The sequence below is a fragment of the Choloepus didactylus genome, chromosome 8 (genome assembly GCF_015220235.1).
Source record: "Choloepus didactylus isolate mChoDid1 chromosome 8, mChoDid1.pri, whole genome shotgun sequence".
NCBI lineage: Eukaryota > Metazoa > Chordata > Mammalia > Pilosa > Megalonychidae > Choloepus > Choloepus didactylus.
Window position 1 is genome coordinate 122,390,300 of NC_051314.1, and position 19,203 is coordinate 122,409,502.

Here is a 19,203-nt window from a genome sequence, read left to right on the forward strand (position 1 = left end):
ACATCATCCTTTTTGTGTGAGCTTCTGAATGGTGATAATAGTCCCCCATTTAAAATACTGAAGATAACATGATGATGACAATTCAGTAGAACATGGTGATCTATGATTTAAAGAATACTCTAGGTACTCTGGGAGTGACTTCTAAGACATCCCATAGGGAAGATGACTGGCAGTTGAAAACTTGATAGAAGTTGGAATCCTGATGAAGTCATGATGAGCCAGCAAACTGAATAAGGATGCTTGTACCTGCAGAAAATACCACAATGACTACAAAGTCGGAATTTAAATGGGGGGTGGTAGGGGGAAGGAAGGTAGTGTCTTAGCACACAATAAGAAAGTCCTATGGAATCCCACTGTTACCTCTCAGCAGATCACTTAAGTCAAATTTACGGAGTATTTATTTATTCAAATAACTTCTTAAAAATTGAGTGCTAGGGCCCACTGTGCCAGATACTGTGTTAGGTGTGGGATAAAAGAAACAGGGCACTTTTTATTACAGTCTAGAAGGTTAGAGAGACTTTAGGGAGAAAGTGGCATGAGCTGAAATGGGGTATCGCTCTTTCACACTGTATCTTTGCATTTGTTTTGGTAAGAGGGAAAGAAGCAGACAACTGCTATTTTAAATTTTTATCCTACATTTTATTTTATTTTTCTAATTATAGGTCTGAGAAACTGGATACAGTAATTCTTTACTCTAAGAAAACGTGGTCTTTTGCTCACTTGGCCAGGTTTTTTTCTAAAACAGTGGCATCTTTGATCTGTCAGCCAAATGAACGGAAATTAACGGAGGGCAATGAATGGAAAAAATAATTAAAATAGTTATCATTTAATCCAGGTTAGGATTTGTTTTACTGTTTTGATTCCTGCCTCCCCCAATCTTGTTTGTTTAATCTATGCTTTATTGTTAAGAAATTTCCAACATATCTAGGAACTGTGAAAATACCTACCTGGATACAGTATCTAATGGAAACTTGATAGCATAGTTTAACTTGGAATGGTCTGAACTATTAGTTCTCAAATTATGCTCAAGCAGAACATTAGTATTCTTACACTAGATTTAGGTATTTTGTTGTTGAAATTGAGTAACAGTGGGGAGTTTTCAATGTTTTTAAAGAGAAAAAGTTAGTGGATAGAATTTTATTAATCTTAACATTGCTGTAACATATTTTTAAAACATTTTTGGTTTACCATAACTCATTTAAACAATTAAACAAGTACCAGATACACTGAAAGACCAGAAGGTCTATGATTAATTTAACAGACTGCTTTGTTGTTGTTTTGGACATAAGAATTAGTGGTTATGATATGTGTTAGAAACATACAATATTGTCATACTCTAGAAAAAATTCTTAGTTTGAATAATGGAATTAAATCTATCATGCCTTGATAATCTAAGAATTAGCTCTAAGTGCTCACCATACATGAGCATATCTGAGAAAGAAGGGTATGGAAATTTTGGTGTTTCTACATGATAGTGCTTCTCATTTAAAAAGTAATACCACTGAGTGGTTAAAAAGACAGACATGGTTAAAATTCCATATGGTTAAAAGTCCATTACAGAAGAAAGAAGATAAGGGTAAACAGATGGAATAAGGACTGAAATAGACCATCTCATTCTGGCTTTTTTTTTTAAACCATCTTAGAAGTTATTTTAGACCCTTTACTATTCTTACTTTACTACTCTGATCCACCTAACTGAATGAGATAGCCCTGACATCTTTTGTTCTGCAAATACAAAATCAAAATTTTTCAAAAGGCATCAATAAAATAAAGCAAGCAAATGAAGTGAACATCATCTCTAACGTTTATCACAGGAAAGCTAGTACATGTTTCTGAAAACTGGAAGTAGGAATGATTCGATCATTTTAAATACAAAGGCAAAAAAAGAGGTGTAAGGACAGTAGGGACATGAAACAGACCAAAAGAAGAGAGAATTTTAGATGTAGGAAAAATCAGCAGAACATTTTAAAGATTAAATTAATAATGATAAGAAAGAACCATCTCTGACCCTAGCCCCTTACCTGAAAGCAAAAACTTTTAAAGAAAAACTCTAGTGGGTTTGTCAATTTGAATATTGTGCATTTGATTAAATCACTGAGTTTCAATTTTCACTGGAGTGAGAAATCAAATGCCTATTTTCTATCTACTCCACAAGGGTGCTTTGAAGCTGACCAAAGATAGGTTGTTTTAGTAAAGGCAGAAACAGCAGTCCAAATAAAATACTTTTATTTGGCTTCATTTAAGCAACCAAAACTTTTATTTTCATAAGTAAATTACAGTGTTATTAGTAAGTATGCCCTAATGTGAGGCCTATAGCTACTGAAATTTAAAGACATTCACAAGATATTTTCACTATTCCCAGCCCAAATAAAACTGTAAAAAGAAAAAAAGGGTCTTATACAATTGTACTATACATCACAGTAGTCACTACTTAAACATTAATTTAGGTTAGTAAAAATTAAATAATATTTAAAAATTAAAAATTCAGTTCATCAGTCACACTAGTCACATTTCAAGTGCTTGGGGTCCATACAGAACATATCCACATTAATGTTGGGTAACATCCAAGAAGACTAAAAAACACAAATGATTTTATCATTTTGCAGTCTTTACCATGATTAAAAAAATACACACTTTGACTTTTTTTTGGCTTAAAATATGAAGAGTTAAGTAAATATATTTTCATATTATATCATAAAAAGAGGTAGAGGTACAGGGGATTAGTCTTGAGCTTAAAAGCTTTTTAGGAGGGTAGAGACCAAAACTGGCTCATTGCCAAAGACCTTAATATTTGTGTATTCCATAAGCTTTATTTACACAGTAAAAAATTCTAGTATCCAAACCTCTCTTTCGGTAGACATGAAGATGAACAGTGGCACATGTGCCAAAAACCTGAAGGAAATAATTTAGGGAATCCAAAGATGTTGAATGAAGTTTATAAAAACTAAATTGTTTCAGTTTCCTTGGCTGTTCAAGTAAATACCATGCAATGGCTTGGCTTAAACAACAGGAATTTATTGACTCATGGTTTTCAGTCTACAAGTCCAAGTCAAGGCGTAATCAGGGCGATGCTTTCTTCCCCAGAGTGGCATCCTGGAGTTGGCTGTCACCGATCCTTGGTCCTTGGCTCCTATGACAGATAGCAGTGTACATGGGGGCCTCTTCTGGCCTTCAGCTTCTTGCTTTCTATTGTTTTCTGTCTATCTGAATTTCATTCTGCTTATAATTTGATGTTAAATAAAAGCTGCAGTGTTTCCTCTGAGCTGGATGATCATAGTAAATTTCTGATTAAGTTGGACCACACCTTAATTGAAGTAACCTCTTCAAAAGGTCCTACTTCCAATGGGTTCACACACTCAGGAATGGATTAATTCTAAAAACATATTTTTTTCTGGGGTACACAGCTCCAAACCACCACACAAACCAAATGGATTATAGTCAATATTTCAGAGGTGTATGGAATATTTTGGTCAAATTTCAGTGGGTTTTTCATGTGGTAAGTATGGTGACTACCCTGTCCCTGTTTGGGACTTTCCAGGTTTTAAAACTGCAAGTCCTGCATCCTAGGAAACCTTACAGTGCTGGGCAAACTGGAATGGTTAGTCTCTCAGCGGTAAGGGATGGTGCTTTATGTTTCTTACGTATTTTCCATAATGGTAGCCCATAGTAGTTGGTACTGAATAAGTTCTATATTAACAGTCACACAATAATTCCTTATTTATAAGGTCCAACTAACTTGGTCCAGTCTGCCTTTCTAGTCAGTCTACTTCCATGAATCTTATGTTCTATGTGTAATTTCTTGGCTTTCCCAAAACCAATATTTTCATACCACTGTGCCTTTGCCCAGGCCATGTAATCCCACTGAAGATATACTGAACTTATCTGTCAAGGTCCAATTCAAATAGCACCTCTTTTCACAAGCCTTCCCTGATACTCCTTTCTTCAACTTCGTTTCTCCTCAATACACTTGCTCCTCTGCTGTACTAGCACAAGCAGTTGCTCCCTTGTGCTAATATTTGTCTTCATGTTTGATTTCTCTTCTAGACTACAAGTGCAAAAGGCTCTTTCTGTTTATTACCAGTGTCCAATTGTTTCTAACAAATATGAAATGCTTGTTAAAACATGTTAGGTAATGTTTTATAAATTTCAAAGCTTATTTCACATATATTACCCCATTTATTCCAATCAACAATTCTGTGAGTTTGGCAAAGGTGATTAGTGTACCCATTTCCTTGATGAACATACAGACTTAGAGACAGTGACTTGACCAACGTTAGGTAGTCTTCTGAGTGCTACTCTTTCCACTAAATTCCAATGAACGTTAAAGGGTCATCCATCAGATGGGATAACTCTGTGTGTCGGTAACAGAAGGATGATCTATAATATCTGAAAACCAGACTCTGTAAAAGCTCACCCTGTCTTCCCCCATCTTCAAAACCATCCTACAGTAGAGCTTTCCTTCACTTTTCTCAATTTAGTTCTATCAGGCGAGAAACATGGGCCAAACCATTATTTGACCTTGAGTCAAACTGCCAAAATTCCATAGGCCACTAAAGGTTAATACTTGCACAGTGAATGAAGCACCTTAGGAGTTTCTACTATTAAAAATAACTTTTACTCCAAGGCTGTCAGAATTTTCAGTTTCCGCGCGCTTTTCAAAACTTCAGACCTCTCCTCCAAAGGTTACTTATACTTTGTTCTCTATTAGTACAGGCTTCCAGCTCCCGGAGAACTTAACAATCATTGTCCAAAGGGAAAAGCCCCGTGTTACGGATCACGAAGGAGAAAGGAGTTATATTCTGAGTCTGCCATTGACACGGGGCTTTACCTTCACTCACTTCATCAGTTAAAGGGGGGTAAAGCCACATCCACCATACAGAATTGCCATGAATCTTAAGAGACTCAAAAAATTAAAGCGACTTGCAATCCTTAGGTCTAAGGGCACAAAAAACACTATATTTTCAGAGATTTCTTCTGCTAACACAACAGAATCTGTTTAGTCTTTAAAATAATGCACTTCTGATCTTCACAAACAGCTCAAGTCACTGTTACCCTCCCTTCACCATCTCTGGGCCTCTTCCTCGAGACGCCACCACCCAGCACACCTCTACAGGATCTGGGAGGCGGAAGCGCCGCGGCCACAATGACGAGCTTATCCTGGATCGCTGACGTCACTGCTAGGCGCCGGGCGGCACGTTGCCCGGGCCTTGGGCGGGCCACCCAGGGACAAAAATGTCTATGTCCAGCGATTTCTACCTGCGCTACTACGTAGGGCACAAAGGCAAATTTGGACACGAATTTCTGGAGTTTGAGTTTCGGCCGGATGGTGAGTAAAGGAGGGGCCGCCGGCACCGCAAACTTGCGGGGTCTCGGGAAAGGGGAAGCCAGGCGGCGGCCGCGGAGGACTAGGGAGGTGGGGTGGGGCGAGCGAGCCGCGGTGGACTTGAAAGTGTTCTGTGGCAGCTGAAGCCACTGTTTGAGGCGAGGTATATACTGGCTTAAGAGTATAGAATGCCTAAGTTGATTTTGTGAGTAAAAGGATTAATTGGTGTGATTTCAGAAAAGCTAATACTGACACATTGAAAAGTTGAACCAACGGTATTCAGTAATCTAGAATCAGTGCGTCGGACGGGACCTTAAAGGACGTGTAGTTCATCAGCCGGCCTAATATTTGAACATTTTTAACAACACTCTACCTAGCATTGGTCCAGTATATGCTTAAAATTTTCCGGTGATCTTTTACTTTTCGACCCTCCCATTCATTTACTTTTTTCATTCAGGCAGTGTTTGTAAAGCAGTAGGTCTAGAAAGAGAAGTGACACCTGCTCTAAAGGGGAGAGACCCCGACGTATAAACAAATGAGTATATGATGTGTTTGGGGTGTTTAACTGCAATTGTCTACCACAGGGTACAAAAAAAAAAATACCACAGGAGTACAAAAATGGGAAATTATTAGTTCTACCTGACGGGGATCAGAAAAACCTTCCTGGAGGTGAGTTTTGGAATGAGAGTAGGTATTGTCTTGGCTGTCGGGGGAGATACACAGTCCAGACTGCCCAAATAGCACGAGCAGAGGGCGAGATGAAGCTCCCAGCTTCCACATAGTGTGCAGCAAATTTGATCTGTTGATGACTCTGACTCTCTTTAGAGTGGTTTATTGCATATTGAACTCTGTCTACCTGCAACAGTACTGTTCAACCTGATAGATTTTTCTTTTTTGAATGCGTATTTTGTGCTGGGGCAAAATGTTACATACAGAAATTAATAAGGGATTATGTCTTGGTGGAAGACACAGACTTGGTGGAAGACATAGAGCTGCTTGTTCTGGTTTGCTAATGCTGCCTTTTTGCAAAACACCAGAACAGGATCGGTTTTTATAAAGGGGGTTTATTGGGTTACAAGGTTACAGTCTTAAGGGCATAAAGTATCCAAGGTAAGGCATCAAGAATTGGGTACCTTCACTGGAGGATGGCCAATGGCATCTGGAAAACCTCTGTTAGCTGTGAAGCCACGTGGCTGGCATCTGCTCCAGGGTTCTGGTTTCAAAATGGCTTTCTCCCATGACATTCCTCTCTAGGTGCAGTTCCTCAAAAATGTCACTCTAAGTTGCTCTTGGGGCTTTTGTCTTCTCTTAACTTCTCAGGACCAAAAGACTGCTTTCAAAGGCTGTCTCCAAAATGTCTCTGCAAGCTGCAGCTCCTTTCTCAGCTCCCGTGCATTCTTCAAAGTGTCCCTCTTGGCTGTAGCAAGCTCACTCCTTCTGTCTGAGCTTATATAGTGCTCTAGTAAACTAATCAAGGCCCATGCTGAATAGGTGGGGTCACACCTCCATGGAAATTATCTAATCAGAGTTATCACCTACAGTTGGGTGGGTCGCATCTCCGTGGAAACACTCAGTCAAAGAATTACAATCTAATCAATACTAAAATGTCTGCCCACACAAGACTGCATCAAAGATAATGGTGTTTTGGGGGACATAATACATTCAAACTGGCACAGTGCTATAGTCATGCTTTGGACAAGGTTCTATGAAAGAAAAATTAGGGGGAGGATCACATATTAGGAAAGGGGAAGAGTAAAGGCATTTTAGGCAGGAATCAAGGTAACTACTGCTCTGCAGATATTTAGAAACCTTCATCACCTTGTTCAGGCTTGTTTTCCCCATGTCTCTTCTAAATTTAGCTAAGGAATTCTTTATCAATTCTTTCCTAAATGGATATGGTTTTCACTAAATATCCCCTCACCTGTAAACACGTCCAGCTTGTCAGTATCACTTTTAGCTAGTCACACAAATCAAGTACCCTGATACTGTTAGGAGGGAATTTTCATTCCAGAATAATGGTTCTCATCCATATAACTGCTGGGAAACCAGTCCTCATACTTGAATCAGTAATCGTGAGTCACAAAGACAATTCCTAAGGGATACATATGAGTAGGGTACCCTATCACCATTAGATGATCAAGACCACATTACATCTGTACCTGGGCAACTGATTGACTATAAGGAGAAGTATGTATCAGGTAATATGAAAGTCATGGTGGGTTAAAATTAAATATAAACCAGCCAACAAACTGGTTAACTTTCATCTGGAAGCAGCACATAGTTTGCACACTTTCTAATCACAATTCTAAAACATTAGCATTGCCATAGCATATAAATATATTTACTTTGAAGGAAAATAATTAAAATAACATTTTGGAGTAGTGGAGAAAACATGAGTATTGGAAGATAGTGTATATAGAGTTTAATATTGTGTGGCCCTGGACAAGATACTTTGTTTACTCACCTATGAATAGGGATAATTAAACCTACTTCTTTTTTAGGGCTGTTTTTAGATTAGATTAGATGCTCTAAGTAAAGCACTTAGCACCAATGCAGACGTATGACATAAACTGAAAAAGAAATGTTAGTTCCTTTACCAAATTCCCTTTCTGATTGATGACATAGCTTAAGAAAATGGGCCTTAAAAATGACCCTCTCGTTATATATTGTAGGCATGGAATGTTTAAAAATTTGGCTAGCTTCAGCTTCAGCCAACTTACCAACAAATATTTATTAAGCATCTACGTGCCTAGCATCAATCTTACACTAGGAGGGAGGAAATACTAATAAAAGTAGTAGCATAAAATGGTCTGTTCTAGTTTGCTAATGCTCCCAGAATGCAAAACACCAGAAAGGGATTGGTTTTTATAAAGGGGGTTTATTGGGTTGCAAAGTTACAGTCTTAAGGCCATGAAGTATCCAAGGTAAGTCATCAACAATTGGGTACCTTTACTGGAGGATGGCCTTTGGTGTCCAGAAAACCTCTGTTAGCTGTGAAGGCACGTGGCTGGTGTCTCCTCCAGAGTTCTGGTTTCAAAATGGCTTTCTCCCAGGACATTCCTCTCAAAAATGTCACTCTTAGTTGCTCTTGGGGCGTTTTTCCTCTCTTAGCTTCTCCGGAGCAATAGTCTGCTTTCGAAGGCCGTCTTCAAACTGTCTCTCATCTGCAGCTCCTCTCTCAGCTCCTGTTTGTTCTTCACAGTGTCCCTCTTGGCTGTAGCAAGCTTGCTGTTTCTGTCTGAGCTTATCTAGTGCTCCAGTAAACTAATCAAGGCCCATGCCGAATGGGTGAGGCCACACCTCCATGGAAATTATCCAATGAAAGATCTCACCCACAGTTGAGTGATCACATCTCCATGGAAACATCCAATCAAAAGTCTCCAATCCAATCAATGCCAATAGTTTCCTGCCCACACAAGATTGCATCAAAGATAATGGCATTTTGGGGGACATAATACATCCAAACCAGCACATGGTCTTTACCTTTAAAATTGCTTACAATGTCATTTATTTGTTATTATTATTATTTTTTAGCAGTTTTTGCTGTTACAGATTGAATTTTTTTCCACTCCCCACAGGAAAGCTTAGATATGCCAACAACAGCAATTACAAAAATGATGTCATGATTAGAAAAGAGGTAAGTTCTTTCTGAATATTAATTCTTACATTTAGCCCTTTTTTCATGTCTTTATAAAAAGTGCATTTTGAATTTACAAAAGTACATTTAATTCTGTTGAAAAAAGGAAGCAAATTTATAGATTAAGAAGAGATTCGATTTAGATGAAACAATTGTAGCCTCTGTAACATCAAAAGAAGTAATCTGAATATATTAAGTGGTAGCATGTAATTCATTTTATATTATATTCATTTTAATTAACTTTGTTTTCTGTTAGCCATTTAAAACTATTTAAAACTAATTAATCATAATGATTTAAAAATATATGAATTTTAAATCAAAGGCTCAAAAGTTAGGTCTAAAAAAATGTTCACAGCACCGACCGCTACGTGTCCTTGGCATTTGCCTCAGTGTTGTCTCGTTAACCACTCTGAAATATTTGAGTCTCCATGTTTCAACGGCAGAATTTTTAAAGGCAGGTTTTAAAAGGGGGCCAAGGATGAGAAGAGTGAAAATAGAAATTAAAGGAAAGGGCTGGAGAATGAAGAAAAATAATATTCATAAGAAAAGTGAATGATTCCCATCCTATACTTCTGAAATCAGAATTAAATTTGTTTCTATCATATTTTATTTGAATATTCAGGGCTTGTAACTTTTTTTTATCATTTCCTTCTGAATTGTGGGAAGAAATGGGCAGACATCATGAAATTTTATTATTTATTTTCAGGCATATGTACATAAGAGTGTAATGGAAGAACTGAAGCGAATTATTGATGACAGTGAAATTACAAAAGAAGATGATGCTCTGTGGCCTCCCCCTGACAGGGTTGGCAGACAGGTTTGTATTTAGTGATTCTTTAAATGCAGAAATATTAAAAATTCATAGTATATTTCTCCTTATTTATTTAGAATCATTCACCATTGATTCTTTGGTTTTCCATTTTCTGTGCTATATCTTAATAGTAAACAAGTAAATGTGTAGCTCTGCATTTGGACATCTTACTTCATAGTCTTTCTGTGCCACCCCAGCCAAAATTAGGATGGTTTTACACTGTTATGAATAATTTATATTGTGTGTTAACCACTTTTATTAGAAATAAGTACAATTGTTGCTTATTAAATTTGAGACTTATGATTCTCATTGACTATGTAAAATTCACTTTTCCCAAATTTATAACTTTCAAAATTCTTATTTACAACCTTATGTCCAGAGAGGCATTTGATTGTTTTCTTTGTTCAAACTGACCATTGCCTTTACCTCCTATATTCCCTTCAGAATAATTGATGTTTCTCCAAGGGCTTCTGAAGATCTCTGAAGGCCTAATTTCACTTTATAAAAAGACGCTATGATTCTGAATTGGATCTTTTCAATTCTTGGAGAAATGAGATACCACCTCCGGAAGGAAGAAACATTTAATTTCACTTTTGTTTATTCCCGAGAAGTATACTTTATATTTCCTTCTTTGACTAGAAGAAAATGTGGAGAAATCTAACAGATGCTGACATTCTGTAACAGTAATTTATCATATTTAAAGAAACAGTATTTAGGAATGCAAACAGTATTTATCTTATGCATTGTAATGTTTTAAAAATAGATTTAGACTTTAGTTTGTTTTTCTGCACATATGTACTAAAAAATAGAAACAACAACAGCAACAAACCTTTCATATCTGTTAGATTCAGGGAGAGCCCCACTTTTTGTCTGTCCATTTGATATTATATGTTCATGTGTTTTTGTTAGTGGGGAGGATTGGGCATGCTCCAGAAATTGTCTGTTGGATCATTAAGTTAAAGATGTTATGATTGGTTGAGAATTTAGTTGATTCTCCATTTGGTGCATGCCACAAACTATACATATTTAGGTTTGCTGATCAAATATATAGGTAGGACTGTCCTTGATGGTATCTGTTTGTCAGTATGACTTGAAAACTCACTAAAGACATAGCCTCTTGATTAATGATTTCAGATTTGCAGATAGACAGTATAGTGAAAAACTTATACAGTAATTTTAACACACTAGAAGCATCTACTTCATGTTATATTTATTAGTTCTTAATTTTAATTGTTTTATTAAGTTAAAAGAGTATGAATCTTGGAGTCTTAGTGTTTTGGGTTCAAATATCAGTACCATCACTTATCAGTGCTTGTAAGTATCAGCAACTTTTCTTTTCTATGCTTTTTGAATCTTGGATTTCACACTTGTAAAATTAGACTAATAAAACCTACCTAATAAGGATATTTTAGGGATTACAGAAAATGTTTACAAAGTCCTTAGTACCAGGTTCTGACACTTAGTAGGTACCAGAGTGATAGGTATTATTAATATTATGCAGTTTTGAAGAGCTTGTTAGAAAGGGAGAATGGGGGGTTGGTGGGTGGGTGGGGATGTGTGTGTTTTGGTCTGGCATATAAGAGCCAAACCTACTGAGCACTTAATAATTTTTGATGCCATTTAATAAGAGCTACTATGTGCAGTATTTATTACTTTCATAATAGGTTTATACTCATATACTTAGTTTTACAACCTTATGCTTCAAAGTGATGCCTTCAGTTTTTGTTGACATAAGAAACATTTCTATGTCATTCTTGAGTATTTTATTAATTTCATTATACAGTATCTTCTTTATGAGAACTCTGAGAAGCAATTCTTGCTTGGTCCTAAAATTGGGAGTAGTGCTCCTGAGCGGTCAATTAGATTTTTATTAAGGATATGATTTTATGTATAACAGGTCAAGTTTCTCTTTTTTTCCTCAATTACTACTAGAAAACTTGGAGCCAGAATTGGAAGCTCTTTGTACCAAGTATACAGATATCTCTTTGATGGATTTTTTTTCTATTAACTACATTTTTGGGTCTATTTTATTTTTTTTCAGGAGCTTGAAATTGTAATTGGAGATGAACACATTTCTTTTACCACATCAAAAATAGGTTCTCTTATTGATGTAAATCAGTCAAAGTAAGTATGTTAAGCACTTTGGGTAAATTAACAGTCTATTACAGAAGTTCATTTTAGAACTACAGCCAGTTTATTTGCTAAAATTATTTCAATGGCATCCTATTACTTTATAATATACATATAATTCTGATGTTTATTTTATTAAAGACTAGTTATCTTGTCTGTCAAAGAGAAGAGAATGCCACTGATTTCCAAAAAAAATCTTAATTCAAAAACTATGTTCAGTATTGCCTAAATTGTATTTGCTATTTCATGTAAAAATCTGGAAATAGTGGCACAAAATTTAAAGAAAATGAAAATAAATCCTTGTTGAATTATATCAGCTGTTTTAGCCCACATCATATCATTCTCTTACTGGGGTTCAGTACTTGAAAGAAGTGGGAAAAATCCAGTATACCTTAAGTAAGCCTTTCATACCCAGGTCTTCTCAAGTTTTCTGGGCCTTTGAAAAATCTTTGTTCTGTCTCCAGCCATTTTTTCCTATCCACTCCCGTCAAAATGTCTCCATAGTGCTCTTACTTTTTCTGTCACACTAAATTGTACTAACTTATTTGTCTGCTTTACTGGTTTGTATGTTCTAAAAGAACCTTTCTCTTTATCCAAAGTTAGCTTAGTGCCTGGCACATAATAGGTGCTTCATAAATATTTGTTGGAGGAAAGGAGGAAGGAATGGATGTTTAATAACTATTGGACACAAAGCCGTGTTCACAGAGACCAACCAGATGCTTTTTTTTTTAAAGCAATTTTATTGAGATATATTCACATACCATGCAGTCATCCAAAGTGTACAATCAGTTGTTCTCAGTATCATCATATAGTTGTGCATTCACTACAATCAATTTTTTGAACATTTTCATTACTCCAAGAAATAAAAAGAAAATAAGAATAAAAATAAAAAGTACAAAAGAACACCCAAAACATCTCATGCTCCCCCCCATTATTCATTTGCTTTTTGTCCCCCTTTTGCCTACTCACAACTAGATGCTTTTAAACTATTTTAAAAATGCATTTATTTTCTCACAGTTTGTGAGGATGTGGCATTTATTCCCTACTGGTGGGATTGTAAAATGGCGCAGTGTATGTGGTAATTTATGTTAAAAACTTAACATTTTTCACTCATTTTTGGCCTAGTAATTTTGTTTCTGGGAATCTATACTAGGGAGATATTCTCAAATGTTGGAAAGCTTTGTTATGCAAGAAAGTGTTCATTGAGGCATTATTTATAATTAGAAAAGTCTAAGTGTATAAAAAGAATTGTTAAGCTAAAAATTATTAGTGAATTATTTTTAATGTCATGAAAAAATAGTATGAAAAGGGCACAGGAAATAATTTCAGTTATGGAAAAAAATGGAGAACCATGCTAAAATATTTATAGTTACTCCCTGAGAGTGGTGGCATTATAGCATTATGAGTATTATTTTTTCTTCCATCTTTATAATTTTTGTGTTTACATACTTTTGTGTGACTTAATGTGTTTTATAAAGGAGATAAACACTTTAAATATGAAAATGAATAGTGATGAACAAAATTATATATTTTTCCTTACAGATAGGATAGAACTGTTAACTACCAGCAAAATCCTTCCTTCCTCCTGACTTTAACTTAATTATTTCAGAATTTTTCTTTTGTTTTGTTTTAGGAATTAACTTAGAAACTTATGTTGTCTCATCTTACATCAAAAAGGTAACTTTTATCTTTTTAAATTTTAGGGATCCTGAAGGCCTTCGAGTATTTTACTATTTGGTACAGGACCTGAAATGTTTAGTTTTCAGCCTTATTGGATTACACTTCAAGATTAAACCAATCTGAATTGTCTGGTTATGAAGCTGTCTGTATATTTAGTTAAGGGATGGGTAAGGGAGGGTTTATTTTTCATTTATAATATTGGGATTTTTATGAAAGTGAAGCAAGTTTCTTTTTATACGCAAACTGAAAATAAGAAAATACATAAACAGGCTTTCCTTACTTGGATCCAAGTGTGTTACAGTCCCTACCCATTAAATTCTGTAAATAAAAGCTACCTGTCATTGAAATTTCTCTGTAATAAAACATATCAAAGCCTGGATGAAATCATTTGTTGTTGTTGTTGTTGTTGTTGTTTCCTCAGGAGACTATGTCTCTGGTTCACTTTAAAGATACTAAGAAATCATAATTCACTTGCTCCAGGGACTAGTCAGGACTTGCTTTGGAGTAGACGAATTAGTCTCTGAAGCCTTGTCAGGACTTCTAAGCAACCAGGCTCGAGAGAATCTCTGTCCAAAAAACTCATCTGGTTCTCTGTCTGTGCAGCCCCTTGGGGAAGCCATGAGCTACTAATGTAACTAATGCAACTGAATTTTTGGTGTTATTTAATTTTCATTAAATGTAGATAGCCACAGGTGGCTAGTGGCTACCCAATGAACTGTAGAGTGGCTTGGTAGCCTGTTTGTCTAGGAGACCAGTCTGGTCCTTTCCGCTGCTCAAAAATGCATGGCCATCCTTCAGGTTTGCCATGGAAAGCCACCTGCTCTCCATAATGCAACACTGCTTTTGTCCATGTCAGGTCTCTCAGAAGAAAATGTTTCTGTTCAAGTTGTAGGCCCTGATGAATATGCAGTATAAATTTGCAGCCTAATTTCTCTTGCACTTTGATGTCAACCTCAAGGAGAAAGGAACAGTTGTTCTTTGAACCTCTTGTGGGCCTACATGAATAAGGAAACCGCAGTGTTTGGTTGCTCTCAAAAATCTTCAATCTGTGGTTCCTGCTGAATGATGATCCACTTAAGACTGAGCAAGACTGGGGAGAAATAGTCCTTAGATTTAAACAATCTTTCCTAAACATAGAACTTGCTGTCCTAATTCTCTAACTTCTCCCTAGTGCTGATTTACTTAATATGCTCATCCCCTGCTGTGGTATTTTGAAGGCTCTGTGTACCCCAGAAAGGGTATTTCAATTGAGATGTGACTCACCTCATTCAAGGTAGGTCTTAATCCTTTTACTGGAGCCCTTTATAAGAGGATAAAAGCCACAGAGAAGCTAAGAGATAAAATCAAGAGAAACAGAAAAAAGGCCCCAGAGAAGCTGAGCCAAGGAGACGTACAGAGGCTCAGAGGAGACCACTGAAGCCAGAAGCTGGAAGCAATGAAATCCGGGAGTAAAGAGGAGACCAGCAGATATCGCCGTGTGCCTTTCCATGTGACAGAGGTGTCCAGATTGCCAGCAGCCTTCTGGGAGAACGTATCCTGTTGATGCCTTAATTTGGACATTTTCATGACCTTGGAACTGTAAACTTGTAAGCTAATAAATCCTCATTGTTAAAAGCCAGTCCATTTTGGTATACTGCATTTCTCAGCTTTACCAAATCAAAACACCCCACATACAAGTAAGGTTTCTCATATTCAAAACAGGATTGAAGAATTAGGATAAAGAGATATTGTCTCTGCTTTTTTTTTGTCTTATTTGAACTGGTTCTTGATTGAAAGTTACTGGTGGACAGTGGTCATATTTTTAAAAATTCAATTTTGTACAGCACTAGTTTTATGTAGAGCTAGAGTTTTACAGCACTCAGGCCGGTCGATAAATGTTTTGTGTTTTTCCCATAATAATTAAGGAGACTTCTTGCAATAATCAAAATTCTTTTCTAAGTATGTACTCATTCTGTACTTCCCCTGCTCTCTTCCCCTTTCATGGGCTGGAATGTCATCTACATAATAAGTAGCACAGTCTTATCCATACTAAGGTGCTTAATAAGTTTGTTGAATTAGTTTTTGTTTTGTCACTGTCATCAGATTATTGTCATTGTCGTCAGATTATTTGTCTTTGTAATTTAGTCTAAGGTGGTTCTAGGGAAGTCATGCTAACCCCTTTTCTTTGTGTGCAGATTTTTCTACATATTTCCATTTCATAGCCCAAGTGAGGGGTTAGGTCTAATGGAAAGAAGGCCTGACCCTACCTTGCACCGTAAGCCTTGGGAACAAGCAGTCCCAGCTGCTTGCCAGGGCAGGAACTATGCACAAAGTTTGCTTGACACATTCTTTTGCTCAGTGGCAGGTCCCCCTCCCCTTGGGGTAAATACATACCCCTTTCAGGCAGCACAAACTTGTCTCTCTTCACAGACATGAAGTGGGGCATGCAAAGCTGCCACCCACAGACCTTGACTGGAGTAGTTTGGCCTACCAGGGAGACTAGCCACTGTGGAATCTCTTCCCCAGCTCTTTTGGACTCTTTGTACTGTGTAAGTATAAAGCAGTCATTTCCTGAAAGTTTCTGTTGTGCCTGAGCATGTGTGTGTGTGTATAAACAGACACACACATGGGCATACTACATGTTAAGTTCAAACACATAAGGATATTTCTTTTAGATGTGGCAGAACTGTGATTCTAATTCTCACATGTAGTTTGAGGAGGGCACTTTGTTCAATCAAAGCAACAAATACAGCACAGCAAGGAGGGCGGGTGAGAATCAGATCTGCCCCGAGCTCTACAAATCTGTTTTATTTATATATTTAAATTTGTGTTTCCAGATTTTGTGCCTTTGCTTCTTACAGTTTAGGTGCAGGCAGGTATCATCGATATCAGTCTGGTGTGTTCGTGTGGACATTTTAAATAAGACATAAAAGCTGAGATTTATTTTATATAGCCTCTTGTTAGACCACTCTATTGTGATTTGAAATGTGTAAAACCTGTGAACATGGGTTGTGCTATAAGTTCAACCACTGGCCCATAAGATTATTTTAATAATGTGAATCCTACCATTAATGGATAATGAGCTACAATAGAAAATACAAAATAAAATAAAATAAAATAAAATAAACAGCAAAGATAAATGAATGATTTGAAGGTGAGCTCAGAATCGCCTGAGCAGACTCCCATAATGATGAACAGTAAAACTTGAGAATCACTGGTGGACATCTCTGGTATCTACCTTGTTCTATTTCTCTGAACCAGTGTGACATAATGGAGAGAAAACTGATTTAAGAATCAAAATTCTTAATTATGGATCACTAGAACTATTTTCAACTTTTGAATAGACTTTATCCCTTAGCAGCACAGGGCCCGAATAGCCATGTTAAATCCTGTTATTATTTTATCAGGCTTACATAGTTTCTGAGGTGCCCTCTCATTTGGTTACTTAGAAATTGGAAGAAGGGTGGTTTCTGACTGCTCGAGACCTGGTTGAGGTGATACAGAGGATTTTAACTCTAGAGCATTAGAACAGCTTTTATAGTAAACACAAGTGGAGTGGTTAGTGTAACAGGAAACCTCAAACAAGAGGTTTTGGTCTTTTCAGTTTTTACATTAAGAACCAGGAAATTTAGTATTGCTCGGTGGCCTAAAAATTAAGCATTAGACTAAATAAGCATGGAAGTGGGACCTTGACCAGGTGAGGTTACTCCTCCCAATACAGTACTTCAGACCATCTTTCCCTGCCAGCTGATGATTATTCCATACATTTACTTCAGGTTAGAACAAGCATGCTGCTGTGAAATGACCAGCCACTGAGGTTGGAAGATGTGACTGGAAAGTGTGAAGGTGTGACTAAGCAGCTGTATGCTAAGCTTCTGGCTAACACTATGGGTCAGGAAGGAATGGGTAAAATGTGTGGTTTCCCAAACAAACAAAAAGGCTTTTGTAGCAGAGCAGCCAGGAAATAAAGAAATGAATGATTGGCATATTAATATTAAGAGTGTGTGTGTGTTTGCACAAAAATATATTCAAAACATTCTCTAATTTTTTGTTTGTTTTATTAACAGCAGTTGAATTAGATGAAGTTTGGTGCTTAATTTTTTTGCATCTTTTATCAAAGGACTTTGCTAGGAGTTTCAATCAATCCCCTCTGAAGTTACTATTGTTCTCTTCTAATGCTGATTGTCTTATTTAAAGAAGAAATTTGCCTTTTTCCAGAAATTCAGAGCTTAATAATAAAAAAAAACAGTAGGATTTAGAGGGAGTAGCTACATAATTTGGCTTTCTAATCACTAATTCCTTTCTGCCTCTCTGTAAAACTATGAAAAAACTAGATGTTTTAGTCAGTTCTTCTCAATGTCAGTCACTTTGCTCATCAGGAGCATATGTAGGTAAATCTCTTCTATATACTGCAGTTACGATAATGAACAGATAGATGTGGGACTCACACTTATGGAGTTCATAGCATGATAGAAGAGAAGTGTAAGAAGTGTAAAAAAAAGTGGGAACTGCCCTTCTCTAACCTCCATCATGAGAAGTGTCTACCCTCTCACTGTCTATAAGGATATAAATCAAAAAGATTTATTGCCTCCATGGGGCAGTAAGATCTAAGTCCACATTTCTGAGGATACAGGCCACAGAATGGATGTAGACAGGTAAGGGTATGCTGCCACATGCTCCCCAGCTCCTAAATTGTAATGCCTACCCCCATGACTCCATTCTAAAAGGCACCTGTGCTCCAAACCTAACATCATAGGATAGAGAACCTAGTGCAGTTATAGACTTTCTAGATTGCCTCTTGTGACACTTCCTCCAACTGTTTGTAGAACCTTGGGAGAGAAAATAAAGATTAGTGAACATTTACTTCTTTGGAAGTCTGAGAAGTCCTGTCTGTCATGCTAATCTCATTTAATTCTCACAAGCCTGTGAAAAGAGTGATATTCTGATTGAACACATGAAGAAACAGACTTGAAGATTTGGAGTAACTTGTTCAAGTTTTTGCAGCTAGGAAGGACTTGAATCTTGAATTTCAAACAAGATTTCATATAGAGTAGAGCTTTCTTATATATGTGCTTGGTTCTGGCCAGACACATTATATACTTCATCTCATTCAGTCCTCCCAATAACAAATAGTATCATCACTATTTTACTGTGGTGAATCCAAGCTTAGGGAAAAGTGAAGTGACTTGCCCGAAGTCGTAGGAGCTGAGGCTGGTATTTCAAGCCCAGTCTGACTGATTCCAGAGTTCATGCTTTGTTGTAAGAGCTTTGTTGAAAACCCAGGCCTTTCTAAGTCCACATCCCATGCTCTGGGGATTCAGTCAGGTCTGATTTTAAACATAAGTCAAAAATTAACATACCACGTCCTTAGGCAAGTCAACTTCTTTGAACATTAGTTTCTTTCTTTGCCAAATGAGGACAATAGTAAATACCTGTCACGGTTGGGAAGTTTCAATATTGTTATGTTTATAGTAGGTGCTCCAAAAATAATAGCATCTCTCTGTCTGCCACCTTCTCAACCACCACTGCCACTTTCACCGCCCCTACTCCCAATCTTCTTTCAGGAGAACTTCCTTTATTTGTTTCTGGCATTGGATTAGAGAGTTTAAGGACCATCTTTCTTTGGTTTTGAATGACAAAGCC

General features: G+C 36.9%; 1 protein-coding gene across 1 annotated transcript; it reads left to right on the forward strand.

Moving 5' to 3' along the window:
- Positions 1-5,175: 5,175 nt before the first annotated feature.
- On the forward strand, positions 5,176-13,968 carry MAGOHB (mago homolog B, exon junction complex subunit). Its single transcript, XM_037846185.1, has 5 exons — positions 5,176-5,326; positions 8,902-8,960; positions 9,667-9,777; positions 11,813-11,895; positions 13,605-13,968. Exons 1-5 carry the CDS (start codon positions 5,233-5,235, stop codon positions 13,702-13,704), a joined length of 447 nt encoding a protein of 148 aa, XP_037702113.1. The 5' UTR covers positions 5,176-5,232; the 3' UTR covers positions 13,705-13,968.
- The last annotated feature ends 5,235 nt before the right edge of the window (positions 13,969-19,203 follow it).